The following is a 26,619-nucleotide window of genomic DNA, read 5'->3' on the forward strand; positions in this document are numbered from 1 at the left end:
AACAGGATAGAATCAGGAGGGGGCTGAGCTGAGAGTCAAGTGATGGGACTGAAGGTCAAGGCCAGCCCAGCCCCTCCTTGGTGGTCACACTGCAGCTGGGTCCTCAGGATCAGGACAGAATCAGGGTCACTGTCAAGGGTTGGGGCTGAGGCCAGGTCACAGCGATTGTCCACGCCCATCCTTCCACCCCTGTGTTATCCCACAGGGAGCTTGGACCTACTGGATGCCACCCTCAAGAGTTGGGTATCAGAGCCAAGGTTGGGGGGGTCTGTGGTTGGGGCCACCCCACCCTCCTCCATGCTCACGTGGAAGCCTGATCCTCAGGGACGCCACCCACGAAAAGGTCAGTGTCCAGGTTGAGACCGTCAGTGCCACTGGGGCTCTGGCCCAGAACAGGAGTCTCACCGTCCACAGAGAGAGTGCCTTGGCGCCAGTGCCGAGACAGCTCCAGGCGATGCCACCGGCCGGGCTGCACGGGCACGGAGCTGGTCAGCACCGCGGGCCCTGAGCCTGTGTCGAACCTGGGGCAGGAGCAGGCATTCAGGACAGCCAAACAGAGCCAGGACCACTGCCTGGCCTTGTTCCCTGCCCCTCACACCCATCCCTGACCCCCACCACCCACCACCCACCTGAACTGCACACGGCCTCCCAGCAGCGCCAGTCCCAGGAAGTCCTTGCCCCGGGCATTGCCGTTGTAGAGCAGCAGCCCCTGGGGCTCCAGTGCCCGGAACTCGAGTGCCAGGCGCAGGGTGTGGTAGGCACGGAGGGTGGGGAAGGCCAGGAAGGAGTGGCCCCCAAAGGCTGGCACGGAGGGGTGCAGGGCTGCAGGAGACAGGGAGGAGCCAGTGGAGGGCATGGGGGCCACAAAGTCCAACCCGCCCCTCACCCCACCCTGGCCCCCTCTGCCTCCCTGCCCCTCTCTGGCATGGAAGACCTTACCCTTCTCACAGACGGCACCCCCCGTGCCTGCTGGGCAGCTGCAAGTGAAGTCTGCACCCGAGCCCTGGTCCTGGCAGGTCCCCCCATGGAGGCAGGGCTGGGAGTCACAGGGCCTTCGGGGCTGCTGGGTGCCTGGGGGCAGGGGACGGCGTCCAGGCACACGACTAGGGGCAGTGGGGGGGGGCTGGCGCGTGGTCGGGGGAGGTGTGGTCCTGCTGACGGGCCGACTTGTGTGACTGGGATAGTGGGCCCGAGGGGTTGCAGCTGAAGGTGGCAGGCGGGCCACCGTGGTGGCTCTGGCTGTGGCTGCAGCCGGGGTGGCTCCCGTGAAGAATGCAGGAAACCAGTCTGGGAAGGGGATGTCATCAGGACGCAGAAAGAGAAAGGTCCCCAGGGCAGTGCAGGGGTGGGGGGGACAGGAAGGTGGGGACAATCTGAGGGGTGAGGACACCATTAAGACCCACAAGGAGCAGGGGCCCCAAGGGCAGGGGGGGCAGGGGGTGGGAACAAGCCATGGCAGTGCTGGACCAGGCACTCACCGAAGTCCATGAACCGCACGTGTTCCTGCAGAGGCCGCCTCACGCCCAGGGACCTGCGCCTGGACACCTGGAGCTGCCGGAGCAGGGCCCGGCCCACGTCGGACGCCCTGAAGGCTGTGGCTGGGGAGGAGCAACCCTGAGCATGGTGGAGCCGAGGGTGCCCCTCCACCCCCAAGGGGGACCAGGGCGGGGGCTCACTGGGGTCAAAGTGTACTTCCACAATGGCCCGGACCGAGCTGCCTGGCCCCAAGTCCCGTAGGCGGACACTTCGGAAGTCCTTCTTAACGTCCGAGTTCCGGAAGAGGTCATCCAGCTATTGGTGGGGAGTGAGTTAGGCTCTGGGAGGCTGCCTGGGCTGGAGCTGGGGGCCCACCCCCCAGCGCTTCTCTTGGTCTGTCCTGGAGAAAGGCTGGTGGCTTGGCAGGACTGGGGCCCCAGCCCCACACTTACTGCGCTCTCAATACTCCTGGCAGTCTCCCCAAACAGCTCAGACTTGGGGTCCGCCATCTCCGGCGTGTAGAACAGTTCTTGCCCCTCGACCCCCTCAAGCTCCAGCACACCCTGGAACGCCTTGGTGGCTGCAGAGGAGGGGCCAGTGAGGTCCTGCCTGGCACCTGCCTGGCTTCTGAACCAGCCATGGGCATAGGCCCCAGCAGCAAGCCACACAGGGTGCAGGGCAGGTGGCGGTTAGTCGGATGGTCATGAGGTTAGTGGGGACCCCAGGGCAGGGCTGGCTTCAGTTACCAGGCAGACTCCTTGGAGCAGTGCCCCAGGCTGGCTTGCAATAGGAAAAACACGTTAGCCATGGGGTCCTAGGCACCCACGAGTGTGCAGGGCCCGAGAACACACATATACGTGCTTGTGCTGGATCCCCAGGACCACTGGCACATGTGTGCTATTAATAAAACCAGAAGACCACAAACCCTAGGTGCCCACCTGCTGGGCAGGCCTGTGGCCTGGGAGGAGAGGTGGCGTCTCTAGCCGTGGCTAGGCCACGCCTCACACTCCACCCTGGCCCCCGGCCCCCTACTTACCAGGACAGTTAGAGCCCTCTGCATCCAGGGAGGGTGTCTTGCCATCTGAGCAGCAGCCCATAGGCGAGTTGTAGCAGGAAGCCCTTTCCATGGGTGGCCCAGGGGTCCCAGCACTGTCTCTTTCCGGGGACTCAAGTCCTGGGGAAGTACTGTCTGAGCCCAGCTGCAGGTGCAGCCCTCCTGGGCCCTGCCCTCAGGTCCCTGAGCCCATGCTCACCTCCTGAGCCAGCCCCACTGGCCTCCAAGTCACCGCTCAGCTCCTCGTCACCGCTCCCATCAGCGCTGCCAGATTCGCCAAAGGCAGAGGTGACGAGGCTGGCTGCCGGGGAGGGGGCCATGGGAGGCATGGTCAGCACTGGCCTTGCAGTGGTCCTGGGGATGCTGGCCATGGTCCAAGGTTGTGATGAGGCTCGAGAAGGGGGCTGGCTGTGGCGGGTACTGCTAGGAGCCAGGGGCAAGGCGCTGGGGGGCGGCAATGGTGCCTTGTTCAGGTCAAGTGCTGAGGGGGCCACAGATGCGGATGTCAGACGGGGACCAGAAGTGATGCCTTCTGCGAGGAGAGGAGAACCCAGGTGTCAGGGCCCAGGGTCAGAGCACAGTCAAGCCTTCCAGGTGAGTCTGGGGCAGTGGGTAAGGCCTCACCCTGGCAGGGGCCAAAGCTCTGGATAGAGATCTCCAAGCCCTGGCGGCAGGCGATGGTCCTCAGCTGGCACTCATTACCATAAGTGACTCCATCTGACCCACAGACCTGAGGCACAGGGCAAAGATGCAGAGCGTAGGGCCCACCCCACTCCTGCTACCCTCCACATTCCCCATCCCTCACCTTGGTAGCATCAGCCCCTGGACAGGTGGGTGTTGGGCACACGCAGTGGGCAGAGCCAGCCTCCTCCACACAGGATGCCCCAAACTCACAAAGCATCTCAGCACACGTCGTGGGTGGCGATGAGTCTGAAGCACAGACACGGGAGAGTCCGCTGGCTCAGGAGGCCCCATCCCTATGACAGATCTACCCCCCAGCAGAGGGGCCTGGGGCAGTGCCAGATCTGGTCCTCACCTGTTTCACAGCCAGCAGGGCCCAGGGCACGGCCATCTGGACACTGCCCACATTTAGGCCCGGCCACCCCAGGCTTACAGGAACAGAGCCCAGTCATCTGCTCACAGTCATCCCGCACAGCGCCCTGGGGGTCACAGCTGCAGGCTGGAAGGCAAGGGGAGGAGGCTGAGGTCTGTGCTGGCTTCTCCATGGGCTCTGGAGCCTGACCTAGCCCCTGCCAGGTGGGACAAGGGACACAGGGACAGGGTGGACAGGCAGGAGCATTCAGCTAGGGACTGCCCATGGGCCCTGGCACTCACGGGTACAGCCGCTCCGGCCATCAGTGACGATACCACGGAAGTTCCAGAAGCCAGGTTCACAGCGGTCACACTTGAGGCCCCCCACGCCCGGGCGGCAGGAACACTGGCCTGTGACTGGGTCACAGGTGCCGCCGTAGGAGCCGTGGGGGTTACACTGGCATGAGCCTGCAAGGCCAGCGCAAAACAGGGTCACTGTAGTCACATGGCTCTGCGCGACTGCAGGTCAGGGCTGAGCTCAGGTACTCACTGGGGCAGCCAGCCAGGCCCACACCCCGGGCAACAGTGATGTTGTCCTGGCAGCAACCGTAGGGGGTCTGAGCACAGTGCAGGGGAATCGCAGGTGGCAACGGGGCCAAAATGAGGCCTGCAGGGAGGGAAGGGGTTTAGGTGCCAGGCAGGACTAGATGCCCAACCTGGGTGTGACCACTCCGCCTCAAGCTCCCCAGCCATCACCACTCAGCCCTCCTGATGCCACTTCCCACTGAGGCCTCTGGACTGCAGCTCGGGTCACAGGTAAGAACCTCATACAACATACAAGAAGGAGAATGTCTATATGCAAAGGACCTACAATACATGAGATACCACAGATCCTGGATGTGAAGCCCTGTGTACACATGTACAACCAGAGCCACACTCAGATTAGTGAGCCTCTGCAAGGTGGCAGGACACACACTCAGCACATCCCCCGCATGCAGACACACACAGGAGCACTTGTGTATGCACACAAATACGACCGCTGGTCACCATCGGTCTCCTCCCACAAGAGAAAGTGCCTAATGGATGCGCTTCACTGGTTCACTGCTGCCCTCACACACAGTAGGTGCTCAGTGAACACTTGCTGACCAGCAGTCCACACACTACAGCTGCATGAATACAGATATGCACCAAAACTGCACACTTCAAACACAACACACATGTTCACACACACCCACCATAGCACACACACAGCTTCGAACAAGACAAAGACTCCCACTTTCCTCACACCCATGGGCACATGTACCTTTAAGCATGCGCATGTGCGCCCGCATGCAGCCGAACACGCCCACACGCTCACTCACCACGGCAGGCTCCCTGGGCCACGACATGCAGCTCTGGCCGCGATTCACACCTGGCCTTCCTCAGCTCACACTCCGTGTGATAGGTGACTCCATCCGAGCCGCACACCTGGGGGAATGGCATCAGGGCAGGTGTGGGCGGCCACAGCCCCTGCCTCGCTGCCCAATCAGAGCCAGGTTGGGGGGGATGCTCACCGGGCTCCTCAGCATGCCCTGGCAGCTGAAGCCACAGACGCACGGCCCATCCTCCGAGTCCTCATCCCAGATGCCACCTCGCTGCCGGCACAGCTCAGGCTCACACTCACCGTCCTCTCCTGAGCCTGAGCCTCCGGAGCCGCACTCGGCTACAGGGAGGAGGTCACATCACCTTGGGGTCCCAGCCGAGGCTGGTGCCTAGTAGCCCACCCCAGCTGCCCACCAGCATACCCTGCTCACACGGCCCAGCCCGGGCCTCCTCGATCTGTGTCTGCTGCTGACAGGCAGCCTCCCGGAGCTCGCATGAACTGCCGTAGGTCACGCCATCGCTGCCACACACGGGGCCAGGCGGAGGGCGCTCACACCGGGGACATACACACTGCCCCGCCGAGCACACAGCCCCAAAGGCGCACACTGTGTCTCCACAGGTCTCTAGAGAGGGTGGAGCCAGAAGGGGGTCAGTGGATACCGGGTGAAAGAGGCACGGGACCATACCCACCAGGTGTACCCAGCTCCACTCACGGCAGGGACCAGCCGAGGCCACATGCAGACTGATCTGGTGTGTGCAGGCATGGACGTGTAGTTCACATTCACTGGCATACGTGTGCCCATCAGAGCCACACACAGGCTGGGCCGAGGCCACGCATTCAGAGGGGCACACACAGCGCCCGGTCTCAGCTTCACACAGGGCTCCAAAGCGGCACTGCCCACAGCGGTCTGGGGAGAAGACTTCATCACAATGGTGACAGGGACGGCCTCCCCACAACCAGGCCCACTTATCCACCACTGACCACAGGGTCCTCGGCGAGCCACTCGGATCTCCCGCCCAAGGGCACAGGCTGTAGCTTCCAGTTCACACGCACTGCCATATGTGATGCCATCACTGCCACACACAGGGTCATAGATGCCTGAACACGCCTGCCGACACGCACACTCAGCTTCCCCATTCTTCACAGCACATGTCGCCCCAAATGGACACTGCACCCCGCGGCATGGGGATGGGGGCTGGTCTGGGGAGAACATGGACATTCAGCAAGGTCTCCACCTGCTCTCCTAGGCAATGCACAAAGCCCCTAGCCCCACGCAGCAGACCCCCACCCAGGGTGGGGATGGTGGAGGAAGAGTGGACCAGGAGAAGGACCAGATGCACAGGACACAGCAGAGAAAGGGACAGACACAGGAGAGACATGGACAGGGACACAGACCAAAACGGCCCTGGGCCCCTGTATGAGTGTGGGATGGGGCTGCCCTCTAGCACAGGAATTTCTTGACTGACCTCAGTGGGGTATTGGAGGGTCAGGTTTACCAGCCTGCTTAGGCCACTGACCCTTGACACAGCCCTGGGACTCATGCATGTGCAGGGGGGAGTCTCTCTGTGGGTGGAGGAGTCTGCAACCCAGAGCCACACCCAGGGCCACACGGGGGAGGAGGTGTCTGTCCACTTGCTCTGAGGACCACAAGGCCAGGCAGCAGCGAGCCACCCCCCCCCTGCCGCGCGGGGGGCAGACCTCGGGCTGTGGGCTCCTGGCGGCAGGCGCGGTACCTCATCCTGCCAGCAGGTCAGGCTGGAAGACACAAGAGGTGGAGCCAAGAGGGAAGGGAGTGCAGAGGAGAGGATACAGACGCAGAGAGAGAGACCAGAAAGATGGACAGACCAACTGACGGGGACGGAGTGAGAGGTGGGCAGAGCCCCAGTGCACGCAGGACACGCTGCCTCTGCCCATTCCTGGCCCACTGAAGCTCCGCTGAGACTCTGCCTCTAAGGTGGCTGTGTGTCCCAAGAGCGTGGGACCCAGAAGACCTGAGAGCTGCCAGGCAGGTGCCAAGGAGCCCGCCCACAGACACCAGCCTTGGACCCAACATCCCCCCAGGTGCTGCAGCCAACTTCCTGACAAATCCCACCCCCCAGAGTCCGCCAACAGACAAAAACCCTGCCAGCCCTCCTCAGAGTGACCAGCCCTCTCCCACAAGCCCAGGAGGAGCATGATTCAGCATGGACATGGCATGTGATGACAGGCAGCGTGGACCAACGGACCAGCCTGCTCCCGGCATGGAGCCTGCCCTCATGCTCACCACACAGGCCCTGGTGCTTCGCAGGGATGCTACGCTGCTGCTGACACTCGGCCTGCTGGCGCCAGCAGTCATTGTCATACGTGTGCCCATCATGGGCACATACGGGTCTGTAGGCTCCGTCACAGACGACGCGGTCGCAGGAACAGCGGGGGCGGCCTCGGCGGGATAGGCAGACAGCATTGAATCTGCACGGCTCCAGGCACTGGTCTGGGGGAGCAGGGAGATCAGAAGAGTAAGAGAACCATACCAGACCTCCCTGGGATGGGTAGGGGCTCCATGGGCACACGGGGTGAAGACTGGGGACCCAGGGGACCTGAGGGGAAGGTGGGGACGAGCAGGGCCCTGGGTCATGCAGAGTCCCAGGAAGGGGCCCTCCCCCAGGAGCCGCCCACCTCGAGGTTGGCACTGGCCAGAGCGCACTTTCTGGAGGAGGAGGCCTCGAGCAGCCCCTGTTCGGCCCATGACGCAGTCATTATCGTAGGTAACCCCATCGTCCCCACACACAGGTGTCCTACGCGGAGGGCAGCTCTCTGGTCGCAGGAGCATCTCCGGCTGCCGCGTGCGCGGGTTCACACGGCAGGTACGGCTCAGGTCACTGAGGGAGCCCTGGCAGGGGTCTGGGGGCAGGAAGACGGAGGTCAGGGCACTGCCGGTTGTGTGTATACCCTGAGGGAGGTCGGGCTACACGCGCAGGGCAGTGCTCACCGCAAGGACCGTCGAACTTCTTGAAGACGTTCTCTTGGTGGGCACAGGCTTGGCGCAAGAGCTGGCACTCGCTGGGGTAGTCACTGCCGTCACTGCCGCACACAGGGCCTTTCGGGGCCCCCAGGCACGTGGCAGGGCACAGGCACGTGGCTGTCAGTCCATCCGCAGAGGGCACACAGGTGCTGCCAAAGCTGCAGGTGATATTGGAGCAGGGGTCCCGGGTCCCTGTGGGCAGAACAAGGTGGACGAGTGGCACTCCTTACATTGGCCAGCGGCCCTCCGCATACCCGCTCATCACAGGCCCCGCCCAGCCCTTCCCAACCCCCTTCACCGTAGGCCCCACCCCCACCCCACAGGCCCCGCCCCCGCCCAGCCCTTCGCAACCCCATCCCCACAGGCCCCGCCCCCCGCATGCCCCTCACCGCGGGACCCGCCCCCACATTCCCTCACTGCAGGGCCCCGCCCACTCACCGCAGGGCCCGCGGCGCAGCAGGCGGATGCGCCTCTGCTGGCTGCACTGCGCCCGCTGCAGCTCGCACTCGTTGCTGTAGGTGGAGGCATCCGAGCCGCACACGGGTGCCACCACGCTGGGGCAGGCGCTCTTCTTGCACACGCAGGAGGCTCGGCCCGGCTCGTCTGCGCTGGGTTCGCAGACGGCGCCGAAGCCACACAGCATTCCTCGGCACGCTGCGTGTGGGGTGGAAGATGCAATGGGGTGGGTCAGGGCCCAGCCTTTGCCACCTCCAGGCCTCTGGTCATCACGCACACGGACCAATGTCTGCATACCTGCCCAGACCTTGCATATGCGTGCCCACCCATGTTCGTGCTGGTGCTCACAGGAACCCCGGTGTGCCCATGGTGGCCAGGGCCTCAAGCCTCCCCTTCTCAACAATCGCCCCTCCCCCGCCCCGCAGAGCTCCCCCACCAGAGCCTTCTCTGCTCAGCTGTGGAAGGGCATCACATCTGCTCCTGACCCAGTCCCCACACAGAGAGCAGACAGCCCCCAGGCCAACTCTGTTACAGGGAATCAGCACCTTCTCATCAGAATTGAAGCCCCTCATCTGACTGACCTACTCCTCAGAGCCTAGCTCTCCCCACCCCATCCCTAGGAGCTACTCCAGTGACCACCCCCACACCTGGCCCCTGTCACTTCCCCCAGGGACTACCTTCCCTGCCTTTCAGAGTCAGGCCTGAGGTCACACAGCTGTAGGACAGGCGGTGGGGGTATATGAGGTCAGTGGCATGCTCCACCCTGGCCCAGGACCCAGTGCCCTGCCTGCTCCAGGGCTCCTCAACTCTTCTCACTCCTTCCTCCTCCTGCTTCTTGGGAGGCCTCCCCCTCTCCTCAGGCCTGTCCCCACTTGAGCCCTTCTCTGCCCACTTCCCCATCTTCCATGCCCCCCAGCCAGCATTCCCCAGGGGCATGCTCTGCTGTGGCTCCTGGCCCGCCCACTCTCCTAGGCCTCCTAGCTGCAATCTTTCCCTGGGGCCCCTCATACCCACCCACCTCATCCTTCCCCACCTGTCCTCCTGAGCCCCCACCTCAGGTCCTGCCACCCCGTATCACACTCAGCATGACCTCCTCAGGGACCCAAGCCTACACAGGGCTTTGCAGACCTGTTCTCTCCTGTAAACATTTTATCACTTTTTTTTTGGCTGTGCAGAATGCAGGATCTTAGTTCCCTAACCAGGTATCAAACCCATGCCACCTGCTTTGGGAGTTCAGAGTCTTAACTACTGGACCACCTGGAAACCCCTCTTTAAACATTTTAATTCCTGACTTTGTAGTGTTGCCAATGTACATCCTCTCACTGAGCTGCAAAGCTGTCAGGACAATCCCTCCAGAGCATAGTGTCAGGGCAGGGGCAGGTGAAATCCTCAGGACCCCTGCCGAGGATGACACCCTGCGGGCAGGGTAGGCCCATTACCGGTTGCAGCTGTCTGGATCTAATAAATGTTTAATTGGGTCCAGTTATCATTAATAAGTTATGGAGAGCAGGGGTGCATCCCCTCGTCACCTCCCAGGGGGCTCAGGAAGTGGGGCAAGAGGAAGTACCCTCAATTCCGAGGAGGGTGGAGCCACATAGGGAACTGGAGCTGTCACCACAGCAACAGCCCACCTGGGCTCCTGTGTATCTGTCTGGGAGTCCCTGCCCCCACCCTACACAGGCTGAGTGAACAGGGGCTGGAGGCAAGGGTGGGGTCAGCGTGGATATCCCAGCCTGAAGTCCCTGCAACACCCCTGTCCTAATCCTACCTCTTATGGGCAACCACCCAGATCCTTCATTGGATCCTGGAACCAAGATTCACCAGCCATGTGACTGCGAGTAAGTTATCACCTGGCCAAACCTCAGGATCTCCTCCCAGGGTTGGAGACAATAGAACCTACCCCCTCCCCAGGTTGTTGTGAGGCTAAATAGGCCAATACCTGCAAAGGCTTGCAGAGGCCCAGGATGCCACTGTGTAGGGGTCAACCCATCGAGGACCACAGCTGTAAGAGCTGCCAGCACGTCGGCCACTCCTCTGTCCAGGCTCAATACTGTGTCCACTCTGACCCCTCTTTTCACTTTCCATCTCAACCATCTCCTCTCCCCTTAGCACTTCCTTTTACCTTCAGCCCTCTCTTGCCCAAGGCCCTGGGGATCCCCAGGCCAAATCCATGGGCACTTCCTCTGGCTGGCTGGCTGCTTTATTTGGCTTCAACTAGACCTTCCCAGGGTCCTGCCCCCATGGCTGAGGACCTGGTCACCTCACTGTACCACAGGCTCCCTTCTCAACTGCTCTGTCTGTGCCCTTGGGCTCAAGCCTCACTCTCCCTCTGGTCACCCTGGTTCAGCCAGACATCACTCAAGGTCCCAACCTCTGGGTCAAGGACATTTGCTTCTGTATGACCACTAGGTTCCTTATCCTCCAACACTTTCATCCTCAACATGTAAACTGCCCCTTCTTAGGGCAGGTGGAGTGCTCAGAGACCTGCAGGCAGCGTGGCCCTTAAGGGTCACCTCTGGGGCTTGGCCTCCTGCAGGAGCCTCACTCCTTGCTTGCCCAAGGCCCCCCTCACAACATGCAATGCTGGAGGCGGCAGTGGCTTTTTATAGCCTCTGGTTAGATCGGGTATATTTAACTCTCTCCCCACACTTGGGTAGGTTGGAGGATGGAGCTGATGCCCTGAGCCCTGCCTGTGGCCAAGAATGTGCCGTGTGTGTGCCTAGGAGGAATGACGATGGTCATGGGGGTGGGGGGAGGGTAGCTGTCCCCAAATGTGTGATGAGTTCAGAATGAGTTCAGAATGTAGGTGTGGGGCCCACGTAGAAGGCTGTGGGGAGGGGCAGTGCATGTGTGAAAGCAAAGAGACATGGCAGGTGAGACATGGCAGGTCTTGGGGCTTGAGGAGAGGAGACTGAGGATACTGGGACAGAGGGTATTTAAATCCAACCAGCTCCAGGCCTCTTGCCCACAGACTATGGGAGACAGTCCTGGGCCCAAACTCCCTGTCCAGTACAGCCCTGCCCCCTCCCATGGCTCATCCCATTATGGATGGCCCTCTGTGTGTGTACTTCGGTGGACCGGGGCAGGTGCCTGTCCAGCAGGGTTCCCAGGCACTGAAAGCAAACTTGGGAACGCCCCTGTCTCCCAAGAGGACCCCATCCACTCCTGCCCTCCTGCAGCACTGACAGGGTCCCCTCCCCTGCTCTCACATTAGCTTAATTACAGCAGCCTGCACAGCAGGAGGCACCCAGGGGGCTGGGACCCAGCCCACAAAGCAGGGCACAAAGGCTAGACCCAGCCTGCTCAGTCCAGGGACAGACTCCGCCCCCCCCCCCCCCCCCAAACTCTCCTCGGACAGCTGTCACTGGTCCTACTGAGACCCTCCCCCTGAGCCCCTGAGTCCGCAGCCCCCAACCCCTCTGCACATATCTTGTCTCACAACCTGGGGGCTCCAGTCCCAACTTTGAGGCCAAGATGCAGCCAGGCCCAGGGATTCCAGACTCCATGTTCCTTTTGTTGTCCACTACTATGGACTCCTCAGGTTTCTCCTCCAGGCTCCTCCTGCTCCAGATACTCCTAACACATCTGATGTGCACACCCCAAGAATGGCTCCTGACCTCCTCCCCCCCAAGAGTGCTACTGCCCATCCAGACACAGAGTTCCAAGCTCAGTCTGTCACTAGATGAACCCTTACTCACCATCTGGAGGTGTTGGGGGCACTGGTGTGAAGTGGGTCCCAGGTTTGTCTGGAAAAAAAAAACAAATCTCAAGTTAGCTCCCCCTGAGCCGGTCCTTCCATAGCCTGTTCCATTGTCCAACCTGGAGGCTGTCACCTTTGCCTGCACACATCCCTCTGCTGGCTCTACTCAGAGCCATGAAGACTGGCCAAGGCCTAGCAGTAGACAAAGACAGAGGCCTTGGCTCTTCTCTGCCCCTCCAGCTGTATACCATCCTGACCTGACACCTGTCAGGAAGGCCCAGTGGCAGGGGTGTAGGCACCACCTATTCCTTAGATGAGCCCCAAGCCCTTCCAAAGCCCCTATTCCCAATGCAACCAGCTGCCCCAACTCCCCAGATCCCCAAGAAAGTTGTCAATGCAGCTCAGGATGAGAGCTGGCCACCATCCTCCCACCCGTCCCCCCAGCCCATGGACAGGCTTTTGGGGACTCAGGCATTCAGAGAACAACCCGTGGTGTTCCAAGAAGATGCAGCTGATGGCCTCTCTGTAACCCTGCCTGTCCCCTAATTTTTTGGCTGAGGCAGGGGACCTCTGCCACCAGAGGCAGGGTCACTTGGGTCCAAGAGGCAGTGACACCCGCAGACACATACAGTTGTTGAGGAAGAGTAGCACCGCGAAGCCAAGCGTGGCCGTGGCCAGGAGGATCAAGCAGACGTTACAGGGGATCATGAAATACCGCACCAGGACGGAGACCCCGCGCCGCTGCCGGCGGTCCCGCTCCAGCAGCAGTGGAGGCATGACCCAGGCTCCTCAGCCCCCACTCTTGTGGTGTGGGGGTTCTCACGGGGCGCCCTTGGGCCTCTTCCGTGCCACACTCTCCATTCTTGGACCCCTGGGGCAGTTGACAGCCGCTCTATTCTCAAAGCTCAGCTCCTGTCACAGCCAGGCAGTGGGAAGCACCAGGCCCCCTCCACAGCCCTTGAGGCTCATAATGGGTGTGCAGAATTCTCCTGGAGCAGAAATCCCAAAATTGGACTCGGCGGGAGACGGAGGAACAACCAAGGGCCAGAGCCACCCCTGCTGTCCACACCGGTCAGGGCCTGGGCCAGAGGCTCCGGCAGCTCTCGGCTGGGCTCCAGCTGTGCTCAGCCTTCCCGGAGCCAGCGTTGGTAGTCCCACAGCCCCGGATCCTGCCCGCCCGGCAGCCTGGGAGAGGCTGGTCCGAGGGGGACTGGCGGCGAGCGGCCCTTCGCCCAGGACTCAGCTGGGCGCGGGGCGGCGGGTCCCAGCTGCTCAGTCCCCGGCAGAGGCGGGAGCGGCGACGGCAGCGAGCGGGAGGAGCGAGCGCGCGTCCGGAGAGAAGAAAGAGCCGGCTGCCGAGGGCCGCGCCCGCTCCCCGCGCCCAGGCCGGGGCTGAGGTGGTGAGTGAGGGGCGAGGGGCGCCGCTGAGCGAGGGCGGGGAGCAGAGACAAAGGAAGACGCCTCCGGGGACCCCAGCGTCCGCGGGGAGTCACGGCTTGCGCCGCAAGAAGGATGGGGCGGATGAGGACTGGAAGGCGGCGGCACAAAAGGGAACGCATGGGCTGGGGGTGCTGGGGGGCGGCTGTGGGGACCAGGGCTGGAAGGGAGCAGGGTCCGGGGAGGGCGCAGAGGTGGGGCGCTGAGGCTGGGGAAGGTGCAGGGTCGGGCCGGGGGGCCGGGGTCGGGGTGGGAGATGAAGGGGAGCGGAGGCTGGAGCTGGAGACGCAGGTGTGGGGGTGGGGTGGGGGGCTGCAGAGAGAGGGAGAGTAGGTGGGCGAGAGCGGGGCGGGACAGGGACGGGTTCCCTCCCGCTCCCAACCGGTTGGGCTGTCTTGTGCGTGTGAGCGACGGCGCGGCGGAGTGTCTGTCTGAGTCCCTAGCGGGGCTGGGCCTGCACCAAGGACCCGGTTCTGGGCTGCAGGGTGCGTGTCACGGCGTGTGCTTATCAATGTCTTTGCTCTTGCTGACCCCCACCCTGGTACTGTGGGGGTAACATCTCCAAGTACATATACACAGGTGGGAAGTGGGCTGGGTTCAATTCAGAGGGTGGGCCACCCCTCCCTAGGAACTGACATCAGCACCTCAAATTATCTCCGCACTCCCAACTCGGGTCCGCACCGGGAGAGGATTATGCAAATGAGCCCCATGTAAATAAGCGTTATGCAAATACTCTCGGGGCTCCAAGCCGGGTCCGCGGGCCCGGAGCGCCCCCCAGAGGCCGTCCGGGAAAGTCGGGACAGTGACGTCACAGCGGGCCAGGGCGCGCAGCTCCCTGGCACTCGCGTCCTCCCCACCACGTGTCCAGCTGCCTCACGAACACGTCCCGGGAGTTCTTCCACACACACTCCGCTCACTCCCTCCTCGTCAGGTGGGCTCTTCACACCTCCCAACCTTCCTCGGCTGGGACAACCACAGGCCAGCCAGCTCTCAGTTGTCAGGTTTATCTCCTTGGACTCCTTTCCGTCCCACGGCCCGGCACACTGCTGCCAAATCCCAGCAGAATCAGCCCACCCTGTCCGGGTCCCCCATTACCCACGGCAGAGAAGCCCTGGAACCTAGGGTTCTACTGAAACTTGCAGGAAAAGCCAATACACAAAGTGCGACAATGGACCCAGAGCAGCAATCAGTCAGGCTACTTGGAGACCCTGCCCCTGGCTGTCCTCACTCTCTCCTCAGGGGAGCCTCCCACCCTCTCACCTCACCCTGGCACTGCCCACACCACACTGATACTGGCGGTGCCCCAGACTGGGAGCACCCAGGGCAGGGTCTGACTTTTTATCTTCTCCAGGCAGGGCTTGGCCCAGAGCCCAGAACATGGTGTGGTGAGTCCAGGCAGTGACACATTTCCCGTTTACTTTTCACTGCAGCCCCTCTAGGACTGCATCTGATCCCTTGGTTTGGGGAGGGGTCTACAGGCAGTGCTAGGAGTTAAACCACGGACTTGCCCACTGGACACACGAGCCCTGTTTGCTGCTGCCACTGCAGCTGTGGAGCATCATGGGTGGGCCATGGGAGGGAACCAGAGTGTGGGAGGGGTAAGGCCTGGGATCAGGGGGAGGCCTCCCCCAGGCAGAGATCCTGGAATCTGCCTGCAAACAGGCTGGCCTTAGATGCTCCCATGGTGGTGGTGCTGGGTGCCTTGTTCGGCCTGGCCTGGGGTAAAGGCAACCACATGCAGCCTGGTCCCTTTCAGCTCCAGTCTGAGCCCCCACAGGGGTTGGATGCCTTCAGAGAGACAAAGGGCCATTGAGGCCTCAGATCCAGTTGAGGGGGAGGAGGGCTCAGGCTACTCCGGCTATTTTGGGATCTCCAGACTCAAAAGTCATTCAGCCTTGACCAGCCCACGCAGGCTCAGGTCCCAGGAAGAGAGGATGAACCAAGCCAAGAAACAGATCCCCTCTAGGCTTAAACACAGCAACATGCTACTGCTCACACGTGTACACACACACTCCATGTTCCAAGTCTCCCCTTTGCGGACATATGTACAACCACTCACTCAAGTCTGCACAGGCACTGTGCAGTCACACACACACACCTGCGTGCATACACACTGCACACCTTCATGCAATGCAAAAATTGCCCCTCATCCACACAGCACACCTCGGGTGTGCCCCCACATACACGCGTGTAGTTGGGCCCCTCCAGACGCTTCCCTGGCCCTGGGAGGAAGATGGGGAACGAAGTCCAGAGAGAATAGAAAGTCCTACCTACTGGCCTCCCTCTGATCCCTTTCACTCCGTAGGGGAGGGGCCGGCGCGCTCCAAAAGGATGGGGTGGGGGTGGGGCGACACCACCTTCCCGGCGGCAGGCACACTCCACGCATGCGCACACACCTTTGCTGGTGTGTGTGTGTGGGGGGGGTAACCCTTGAGGGTACCCCGCTAGTGTTTAAAGTGTATCGAACAGTCGAGTGCCAGGCGGCCTCCAGCCTCAGGTGTCTGGCCGCCCTGGCGGGGGAGGGGAAGAGGACGGGGCAGGGCGGCCCCCTTCCCCAGGCTCCTAGTATCGGGTCTCAGGGCCATCCCCTCCCCCTCGGCCTCAGCAGACAATGGGCGTTTCACAGCGGGACGTCGCTGCTGGACTGGGGCCAGCCGCTGGGAAGGAGGCGGCGTCCAGCCGTCCAGCCCGGGCCCCGATCGCCCCCTCAGGTGAGGCTAGGGCAGGGAGGCGCCCACGTTTGATTCCGCGGGCTGTGTGCCCACCCACGAGCCCCCAGGCAGGGCCCACACTGCCGGTCGGGAGGTGGTATTAAGTGAGAGCTTATGGAAGAGGTGGGGCTGGCTCGCAGGGCAGTGGCCGCTGACCCAGGCACCCCTCCTCCTTCATCACTCAGCATTCATCCTGCCCGGGCCCGGCCAAGCTCCGGGAGTGGGGCTCAGTGCAGGAGGCAGGTGCCGAGTCGGGTCAGCTCTCTGCCCCTGGGAGGTTACCGTGTAGCAGAGATTGCCCTAGATCGCAGCATCTACGTGGGGGATATCTGTACAGAGACCCGAAGGATGGGGTCGAGGGGTCTGCACATCCAGACACAGCCAACTACAGAGGCCCAGTAAAAAAAACAAGCTCAGGAGACTGCACGAGACCAGGAGAAGCCAGCCTGGTGAGGCCTCAGGGAAACAAGGGCCAAGGCCAGACCAGCGGGCCTGAGGAGCCCAGGGCCGGGACGCCTGCCAAGACAGGCTTCAGCCACCAGGGGGCGCCAGCCGAACAGAGGAGGGGGCAGCAGACACCTGGAGAAAAGGTGGGCAGCTGTCCCCGACCTTTTTGGTACCAGGGACCAGTTTCGTGGAAGACAGTTTTTCCACGAACTGGGAGTTGGCTGGGGAGAGGTTTGGGGATGAATCAAACGCATTACATTTATTATGCCACCACTGATCTCACAGGAGGCAGAAATCAGCTGGTAATGCCAAAGTGGGGAGCAGCTATAAACATAGATGAAGTTTTACTTGTTCACCAGCCCTCCAGCCCCTCACCTCCTGCTGTGTGGTCTGGATCCTAACAGACTACCGACCAGTAGCGGTCCATGGCCCCGGGGTTGGGGATCCCTGAGGTAGGGGATGGGGTGGAGCTAGCTGATCCATGCCTTCTGTCCCTCCCCTCTAGGACAGCCCCAAATCCACCTCTTTCAGCCAGGTCCTGCCCATGTCTAGGAGGAAACAGAAAGCTGGAGGAGCCAGGGTGGCACCCAGGTGTGGTCAGTGCTGGTGAGTCAGGAGACCCTGTGTTCCTGCTGAGGGCCACGGGCAGGCCAAGAGAGATGCACAGTCCAGCACAAAGGTCTGAGTTGGGGGGTGGTGCTTCTTGGAGGTATTGAGGATGTCAAGATGAAGAGGAGTGGCAGACAGACACCTATTGGAACTAAGAGAAGCTGGGAACAAAGGGGCAGAAAGACTGACTAGACAGAAGAGAGCTCCATGGGGAGCTGCAGAAGCCCTTTCCAGTGGTCCTGTGAGGGTCTGCTGCTAGGCCCTGAGCGGACAGGTGGGTGAGGAAGGAACTGATGGATGGATTCACATGTGGACTCTAGCAAGCCTCACTGCCCCCTCTCCAGGAACAGAGGTGGACACACATCCTTACCCCACTTGTGGGTCAGGACAGTCCATAATCTGGACCAGATGTGCTTTTATTTCTCCCCAATGTACATAGAAATCATGTACCTGTTGCCAGAAGGAAAGGTGCCTCAGGGAGCCACAGCAGGCTGCCTGCTTCTGGGCCTGGTGCACAGAGGGGGCAGCGCAGAGGCAGCTGCTAAGGGCAGAGGCATGGAGCTTCAGGCCCACCTCACACCAAAGGCAGACCCACCTCTCCTGACCTGCCCTGCTCCCTAACTGAGCCAGACACAGGGTCCCGCAGGTGTGTGAGGGGACAGGGAACCCAAGTGACCCCAGGGACTCTTCCTGTCCAATGCAGCCCTTCTATCTCTGGCATTGAGAGACCTAGAGGCAGAGCCCACAGGAGGAGGGGCCCAGCTCTCTGCTGGGGATGGGGTGGTAGGAGGGGAGCATAGCTGGACACTGGGGCAGCAGGCAGGAGGTGGGACCCACACAAAAGCAGAGGTCTACAGCCCTGTTTCCAGAATTCTGGGACACAAGCCAAGGTTGCCGGTTATCATCCCATTGGCAGAGCATCTGCAGGGTCCCCTCCCCAGGCTGAGTCCTGGGATACAAGGGTGGCAGGAACCACAGGCCACCAGCTGGAGTTTCGACCAGAATTGTTGTGTGCTGGTTGGTACACCTGAGGTTGCAGGCACACGTGCATACAAATGTACACACACACACACACATATGTGCAGGCCACACAGCTGGAAACAGCTGGCTGCCTGTGAGGACAGAGAGCTTGCTCCTCCCATGCCTCGGTGGGAGGGGTGGTGGGAGGGACCATCTTCCCCTTCCCAGGTCCAGCTGTAAGCAGCCCCTAGCAGGGGGCCTTCCTCAGAGGAAGTTCTCAGGATCTGCTCTGGGGGGAGAGGCCCCTTTGAGGGGAGCTTCCCTCCCCACTGGAAGCTCCACCAGAGGCCTAGGTCACCTCCCCAGCTCCCAGTCACAGCCTAGGACAGGGCCCAGATCCCTCCTGAGTCCCCGTGTAGCCCATGGGGACACAGAACTGATGAGCTGGGTCACTCTCATCAGGGTAGCTGTCACCAACTGTCTCATTTCTGAGATCCCTTTTTCTTGAGAGGTGGGCACTTCCTGGGACTCTGGGGTGTCAAGTGCTATTGGGGCTGAAGGAGCAGCCCCCAGTCCTGTTTCAGACAGAACAGGATCCATCTTGAAAGCAGGACTCCATCTTGGGCCGGACTGTGGACTCTGAGCTCTATGCCCAGTATCTATGGAAACGACATACCAACTGGAAAACCAGGCCCCCCGGAAGGAAGAGCCCCAGGGCTCCTACCTAGACTCTCTGTTGCCTAAAAGAATACCCTAATTATCTGTGTAACTGAATAGAATCATACATTCTATTATGCTTATTGGGGTATGATCACAGGCCTATTGATAATTGTCCACTGTTAACTACCTGGGCTTAAGGCATATGAATCACGGGTTAATTTTGATTGTATCTTTCTTTTCCTTCGTTCAGACTAGTTTCAGGGAATTTGGGGAGGTGGGTTTGGGCAGGTACACTTAGGGTATATAAGGTTTTCAGAAAAACTGGTCAGGGTCCTTGGCTAAGAGGAGACTCTGCCTTGGGCCCGCCAGTGTAATAAACTGTACTCCACTATCTGCATTGTCCTTCTGAGTGAGTTTGTTTCCCGGAACGCGTGGCTACAACATTTGGTGCATGGGCCGGGAAACTCCTCACTTTGAGGAGACAAGTCCCATTTGGGACTACTCCGAGGACTTGTGGCTCGAATCTTTTAGAGGGGGGAAGGCGCCTTGCTCTTCTGGAAGGATTTTGCTTCTCAATGTCCGGACCTTTCATGTTAGCAGGTAGTGGACGGCAGCAGGGGAAATGAGCGCTCAGGTGAGGAGGAACCCACCGGGAAGGGTGGAAGAGGGGGCCTGATCACCCCCCTGGGAGGGATTAGAAGGGGCACAGACCACAGGAGCCTGGAATAGGCAGGTGGCAACGATTGCTTGGTACACAGGTTGGCGAGCGTGTTAGGGCTTAGGAAGGAAATTTGTAAAGGTCATTTAGGAGGTGGTGTCCACGCCGTCTTGGGGAAAATTATTACCAAGCAATTGCCAGGAGATTTTTAGAAGAAGCATGGTTTTTGTGTGCTCGTATTCTGCCCTCCCCAAGGAGGTGTCCCATCTGCTATGAAATTCTTGACCCCCTCGGAATTGTCAGGCTAGAAGGAGGGGGATACATAAGTGAGTACGAATTGGCTTTTCCGGAGACGGCCTGGGGCGTAGGATATTTAACCCATCTGTATTTTCATTCGCACCTTTTCAAGCCCACCAAGTCAGGATGGACTTTAAGTTAAAGGAGAAACAGTCTTGGATCATGTGGTGTTCTGGTTCAACTGTGCTGACCGGCAGGTGAAGACATGCCAATCCCCCTTCTCCCTCTGGGATCTGGCAGGTAAGGCTCTTCTCACCCCAATGAGGAAGGATGCAGAATGGCAATTTAAGTGTCATTGAGTGGAAATATCAGAAGTACATAGGGTACTGAGAACCCCCACGTTACTACTGAGCCTTGTCAGGCCCTGAATCTGGCCACTCTCTTTCTTGTGGGAGAAGGTGGGCCCTCACATGATTGCAAGGAAATATGCCAGCAGACTGACTTGAGAGACCAGCCAATCCCGGACCCAAACTGGGTCCTGTATACCAATGGCACAAGCTGGGTGAAACAAGGACAACGACTGTCAGGATACGCAGTGGTCATGGAAGAAACCATCATTGAGGCTAGCTCTCTGCCCTCACACTGGTCCGCTCAACAGGTCGAACTATATGTTCTAATCCAGGCCCTCCAGCTCTCAAAAGGTAAGAAGACAAACATTTACACAGACTCCAGGTATGCTTTTGCCACACTACAGGGCTCTGTATCAGGAGAGAGGCCTTTGACAGCTAGTGAAAAAGATATTAAAAATAAGGAAGAAATTAAGACCCTATTAGATGCTGCCTGGGAACCAGAAAGGGTTGCAGTCATACACTGCTGAGGACGTCAAAAAGAGGATACCCCCTGGGCTCAGGGAACAGACTGGCAGATAAGACCACTAAACAAGCAGCTGAGGGCTTGGGGGTGACAAGTGAAGCCCCTATTAAAGCTCTAATATTGGTGGAGCTACCTGAGCTAACGCTAGACTCTCCAAAATACACTGAAGCCCAAAACCAACTAGCCAAAGCAGAAGGAGCCATCAAAACTGAAAAGGGATGGTGGGAATTGCCAAGAGGCAAATTATTGGTACCAGAGGAGCTGGCACCCACTCTGGTAAGCCAAACACACCAAGCGACCCATCTAGGCCATGATAAACTGGAAGAGCTAATTTGAAAATATTTCTTGGTTCCCCGCCTCTCTTCCCTATGCAGGACAGAATCTCAGAACTGCACTGCCTGCTCACAGGTCAATGCTGCCTCTCGGCACAGACAGAAACTTCCAGGGATTCAGGTAAAAGGCACGCTGCCCTTTGAACATCTGGAAGTGGACTTCACTGAAATGAAACCTCGCCGACACTACCATTACCTGCTGGTCATAGTATGTACGTTCTCGGGATGGGTAGAAGCTTTTCCTACTCAGGCTGAAAGAGCATCAGAAGTAGCCTGGTGCCTGCTTAGGGAGATAGTTCCCAGATTTGGATTTCCTACCAGCATTGGATCTGACAATGGCCCGGCTTTCGTAGCTGATTTAGTATAACAAGTAAGCAAAACTTTAAACATCAAGTGGAAATTACATACAGCATATAGGCCCCAGAGTTCTGGGATGGTGGAAGGAACCAACTGGACACTTAAAGTGACTTTCCAAGTGGATCTTAGAGACTGACTGCTCCTGGGTGGACGTGTTTCCGACTCAGGATGAGTCAGGATGACTCAGGATGACCCCACGGTCCCATGGCTCTTCTCCATACAAAATTGTGTATGGGAGGACCCCTCCCATAATAAAACAGGTGTCAACAAATTTGCCTCAGGTAAGGGGAGATGAGATTTCACAGCAGATGGAACAACCGGGTGAGGTAATAAATCAGGTAACTAAGTTTGTACAAGAAAGGGTGCCATTTCCCCTTGGGGAACAGATTCATGAATTTGTGCCCGGGGATCAGGTATGGTCAAGGACTGGAAACACAACTCCTCGGCCCCACACTGGAAGGGTCCATATACTGTTGTTCTAACCAGCCCAACTGCAGTTAAAGCTGCAGGTATCACCCCCTGGATCCACCACAGGAGGGTGAAGAGAGCATACCACGCAGACCCCGAGGACACCGAGTGGACTACACAAAAGGACCCCACTGATCCCCGTGAAACCAAGATCATCTCAAAGAAGAAAAAGAGATGAAGCTCTACAATCAACTGCTGCTAAAGGGCTTGCTGGTATCATCTTGAGACTAACCATAGTTTCAGTATAAACAGGGACCTGTGCTATAATTAAAGTTGAATGTTGTGTATATATTCCTGATTTATCTGGCTATATATCAGCCACCCTAGATGACATGAAAGGTCAGATAAAAGTTATGTCTGATGATAATCTTCCTTTTTGGACTTCGGTCCTATTTTGAGTGAAGGGTGATTGGTAGAAAACTATATTTACCATTGTTATAGTTGCCTTGATCTGCTTTGTGGACCCTTTATTTTACAATGTATTATGAACTTTGTAACCCAAAGGTTGATGTCATTCTCCCAAATTGGAGGTAGGAGAGTCAGTGCAATATATCCCTATGAATGATGCTCATACTATGAGTTAAGAGCATCAAGTTGGGGGAATGAAGGAGGAAACAGACAGAACAGGCTCCATCTTGAAAGCAGGACTCCATCTTGGGCCAGACTGTGGGCTTTGAGCTATATGCCCAGTATCTATGGAAATGACATACCAACTGGAAAACCAGGCCCCCGGAAGGAAGAGCCCCAGGGCTCCTACCTAGACTCTCTGTTGCCTAAAAGAATACCCTAATTATCTGTGTAACCGAATAGAATCATACATTCTATCATGCTTATTGGGGTATGATCACAGGCCTATTGATAATTGTCCACTGCTGACTACCTAGGCTTAAGGCATATGAATCAAGGGTTAACTTTGATTCTATCTTTCTTTTCCTTTGTTCAGACTAGTTTCAGGGAATTTGGGGAGGTGGGTTTGGGCAGGTACACTTAGGGTATATAAGGTTTTCAGAAAAACTGGTCAGGATCCTTGGCTAAGAGAAGACTCTGCCTTGGGCCCGCTGGTGTAATAAACTGCACTCCACTATCTGCATTGTCCTTCTGAGTGAGTTTGTTTCCCAGAACGCATGGCTACAACAGGGCTACTTCAGGGATTGTGCCCGCAGCCCCCAGCTTGCTGGGCTGGGCCTGTGTGGGGAGCCACAGTTCCCCTATCCCAATGGTGAGGGTGTTGCTGGGGCCAGCAGAGCAGTTCAGGCCTCTGGGTCAGGAGGGAGGGCAGCTGGCCTAGGCCTTCAGGTGAAGGCAAAGGATTTGGGGGGCAGGAGAGAGGTCAGTTTCAGCAGCTGTTTTCCACCCCCATGTGGTGATGGAGTGGGGGCAGGCTTTGATTCTCAGGGGATTGGGGGATTAACCCTTTAGGAAGGAAGCAAAACAGGCTGGAGGAGGCTGTGCAGGGCAAGCAATGGTTGGCTAGATCTACAACCCTGAATTCTGGGCTCACTCCCCTGCTAACCTTACCTAGGGCAGCCCCATTCCCACCCTCTGCACTCTCCCTACCTCAGTCTGAAAGGATTGGCGGGGCAGGGGGCTGGAGCCCCAGACCCAGATCACCTAGCCCTTACCAGGTGATCCAGTTCCTCCCAGAACCCCAGAGAGGCTGTGAGCACCCCATGGCTCTGCCCTCCTTCCATAGGCAGGCCCCACTAGAATCCACTCTGTCCAGAGCCCTGGGGAAGGCAGGTATAGACAGCAAGGGAGGGGAGGACAGTTTCAAAACAACTTTTTTTTTCCATTTCCATCTGCTGGGGAGTATGGATGCTGGGGCTCTTCTCTGGGTGGGGAGCAGGGTGATGGGGCGGGGTCTGGAAAAAGTCAAGAGCTGTTTCCACCAGCTCAGGCCTGCGGGAAAGAAGCGCACTGCCTTGAAATGATGGATCCAAAGCTCTTTGGTTTCAGCAGCAACCCCCTCCCCACCCCCCACCGCGCCCCAAGTCCCTGGGGCCGCCCCAGTGAGGGTATCAGCCAGCCCGCCCTGGTCCCACAAGCCCATGCTCTCGCAGACTTCCTACTGGGGACCCTAGGTGAGAGAGAGCAGGAGGAGGTCACGCTCCACCTGAGCAGAGGCCCCACCCCCAGTGGCTGGAAGGAAGGAGAAATCCCGGGCGCGCAGCCTCCAGCCTGGGCCTGCCCCTGCTCCAAGGACCTGCCTGGGGGAGGGGCCGCGGACGGCACTGGGGCGGGTCTGGAGGGGGTGGGGTGAGAACTTACGTCTGGAAAAGGGAAACAGGGACAGGAAGAAGCCACCTCCCACCTCGGCAGGGAGGAATGTTGGGGGAGTAGGGCGGGCTCAGGACTTGGGGGTACAGAAGCTAAATGCCAGACAGCAGAGGGAGCCAGCCCTGGAACCTGCCCTGGGCTCCTACCTGCCCCGCTTTGCTCTGCGGAGCCAGTCCCTGTCTGGGGGTGTCTGCATCCACGTCCAGCTCCCAGGCCGCAGGGCCTCCACCAAGGCCAAGGCTGGCGGCCCAGGACCCAGCATCTCTCTGGCCTGAGCTATAGCATAGGACTATCTTCCCCAAAGGCCCAAGACTGGCCCAAAGGCACAAAGGCTGGCATGGCAGGGAGGAAGGGAGGGTGCTCGCTGGAATCAGGCAGGCCAGGCTAGGCTGTGGCCGCCAGGACCCCCGGCTTCAGGACTGGGCAGGGCTGGGCTGGGCTAAGGCCAGACTCTCCGACCCTGTTCCTGTGCCAGGCCCGGAGAGGGCAGACAACACTTCCTTTCTCTGCTCCTGGCTCAGAGTTGGGGAGGGAAAGGCCTGGGGAAGGGCCCCAAGCCTGCATCCCTCCTAGGGGATTCAGGAGGGCCCAAGGACCAGTCTTCATTAGGTGGGGGAGAGGAGGGTGGTGGGAGTGAACGGGTGGTGTCCAGACCAGGGTATAGTGGCCGAAGGCTGGAGGAGATGCCTGCTCAGCTGCCAGCCTGGGCAGCTCACGGTGCGTGGGCAGCTGGCACTGGAAGAGGCCAGGCCACTTCCCTGACAAAGCAGGGCGTGAGGGTCTCCTTCCTCCTTCCTGGAGCAAACCCACAGTCTCCTTCACCCACAAGTGGTGCAGAGGGAGGGACACATACCTGTCTCAGTTATGCTTGGAATGTGGCTCCCCAGGCAGAGGATTGGGGAGGAGGAGCTTCCTGGGGGCTGGAGGCTGGGGAAGGGGCCCAGAGTCAGGAAGACCCTGCAGGCCCTAAGGGAGAAACTGAGGAAAGTGATCCCAGTGGAGCTGGGGACCAGGTATGCCTCCCAGCAGCAGGTGCCCCTGCAGGGAGCAGGGTCCAGGTGGGGATGAGGTGGGGGCATCCAGGGAGGGGGGCCTGGCAGGATGTGTCCCCTGACCTTGGCTCCTGTGGGCCTTTTAGGGGCAGGGGACAGGCGTGATAGAGACACAGGTCTTGGGGTGACCTCCACAATCAGTAGCTTCCCAGCCTTCACTCTGGGCCCCGAGGGATGGGGGCAGCTATGGGGCCCCAAGGAGCAGCAAAGGGTCAGGGTCAGATGAGAGGTCATCGTAGCTCAAGCTCTGTTCATCCCTAACCCTAACCCCCATGCTAGGGTGAGGCTTGGCTCCCTGGAGAGCCTGGGGTGGGGTCAGAGCTCTTTATCTCTTGCAGAATGGGAGGTATCTCCTACAGAATGGGAGGCAGGCCCTTCTCCTGCCTGCTCCCTGCTGTGGGAGGTGGGAAGAGGGCTGTGCCTTCTTTAAGCCTGGCCCCAGCTCCGGGGGGCCTTGGCCCTCAGGCCTTGGGGATCCTTAGAGGGAGGCACCCCCATCTAATCTACCCTCTCCTTGGCCCCCTGCCCCTCATGGCACTGCTTTCTTTCCAAAGAAGGGATCTGTGTCACCGGCTCAAAACTTCCAGGGCTCCCGAGAGCCTTACAGTGGACCCCAAGCTTCTCCCTCCCTGGGGGTTCCTGCATTGGCCCAACTGGAGCTGGAGGCCTAGACTGGTCCCTATCCTGGGTAGCCAGCAGATAGCAGATGAAGTCTCGCTGGGGGCTCTCCCTGCGGACCCTCCTTTCCAGGGATCCTGTGCCCAGCCTGACATATCCAGAGCCAGGGCCAGGCCTGGGTAGAGTAGGACCTGGCAAGATGGCAGACCCTCTTCTGCCTGGGGTGGTCCCCCTGCCATATGCCCTCTGATCCCACAGACCCTCGAACTAGATCCTTCCAGCTATGGAGTTAATGACTTGTCTTCTTGATCTTGCAGAAACAGACTTTCTGCAGCCTGATCCCTCTTCCCACCTCTCCTTAGCCTCCAACTCATCCTCCAAAACTGGGGATCACACCCCACAACCTGCCTCCTCTTCATGCCACTCTCCCATCTTTCCCCTAGAGTATAAGCTTCCAAAGCACAGTCAGGGTCTCCAGTCCTCACCTGGTGGGAGGGCCACGCTGGGACCCCTCAGCTAAGCTAGTGCTGGGAAGGGGCCAGGGACACAGCCCTGCTGGTGTCTCTGATGTTGCATCAGGACCATAGATGCAACCCCAGGAGCAAATGACTGCAGACAGAGCAGGATGCTACAGGGCTTTCCACTTCAGGTTCCACTCCCCACCCCCCCACCCCCGCCCACACACACAGTCCGTACCAGGCCAGATGAGTCCACCATCCAGGATCCCACAAAAGCAAGCTAGCACCACAGCAGTAAGTTGGGTAGAAGATGGAACTTCCCTACTGGCTAACAGAGCAAGTCACAGGGACAGGGTCGCCTTCCCAAGACAGGAAGTCAGGGA

General features: G+C 59.4%; 1 protein-coding gene across 1 annotated transcript in view; it reads right to left on the reverse strand.

The window, feature by feature from the left end:
- Positions 1-26,619, reverse strand: part of AGRN (agrin) — a 36,257-nt gene that overhangs the window by 6,111 nt on the left and 3,527 nt on the right. The window contains exons 3-25 of the mRNA XM_061160656.1: positions 12,081-12,128; positions 8,365-8,580; positions 7,894-8,118; positions 7,581-7,805; positions 7,189-7,395; positions 5,907-6,125; positions 5,638-5,832; positions 5,347-5,547; positions 5,116-5,264; positions 4,924-5,029; positions 4,113-4,229; positions 3,866-4,030; positions 3,567-3,710; positions 3,336-3,460; positions 3,155-3,260; positions 2,730-3,062; positions 2,513-2,650; positions 1,929-2,056; positions 1,677-1,791; positions 1,479-1,598; positions 940-1,287; positions 630-822; positions 306-521 (exon numbers count right to left, since the gene is read on the reverse strand). Coding sequence (XP_061016639.1) covers positions 306-521; positions 630-822; positions 940-1,287; positions 1,479-1,598; positions 1,677-1,791; positions 1,929-2,056; positions 2,513-2,650; positions 2,730-3,062; positions 3,155-3,260; positions 3,336-3,460; positions 3,567-3,710; positions 3,866-4,030; positions 4,113-4,229; positions 4,924-5,029; positions 5,116-5,264; positions 5,347-5,547; positions 5,638-5,832; positions 5,907-6,125; positions 7,189-7,395; positions 7,581-7,805; positions 7,894-8,118; positions 8,365-8,580; positions 12,081-12,128 — 4,039 coding nt within the window. The remainder of the gene's footprint in view (positions 1-305; positions 522-629; positions 823-939; positions 1,288-1,478; positions 1,599-1,676; positions 1,792-1,928; positions 2,057-2,512; positions 2,651-2,729; positions 3,063-3,154; positions 3,261-3,335; positions 3,461-3,566; positions 3,711-3,865; positions 4,031-4,112; positions 4,230-4,923; positions 5,030-5,115; positions 5,265-5,346; positions 5,548-5,637; positions 5,833-5,906; positions 6,126-7,188; positions 7,396-7,580; positions 7,806-7,893; positions 8,119-8,364; positions 8,581-12,080; positions 12,129-26,619) is intronic.

This window comes from Dama dama, chromosome 14 (assembly GCF_033118175.1).
Source record: "Dama dama isolate Ldn47 chromosome 14, ASM3311817v1, whole genome shotgun sequence".
NCBI classification, from domain to species: Eukaryota; Metazoa; Chordata; class Mammalia; order Artiodactyla; family Cervidae; genus Dama; species Dama dama.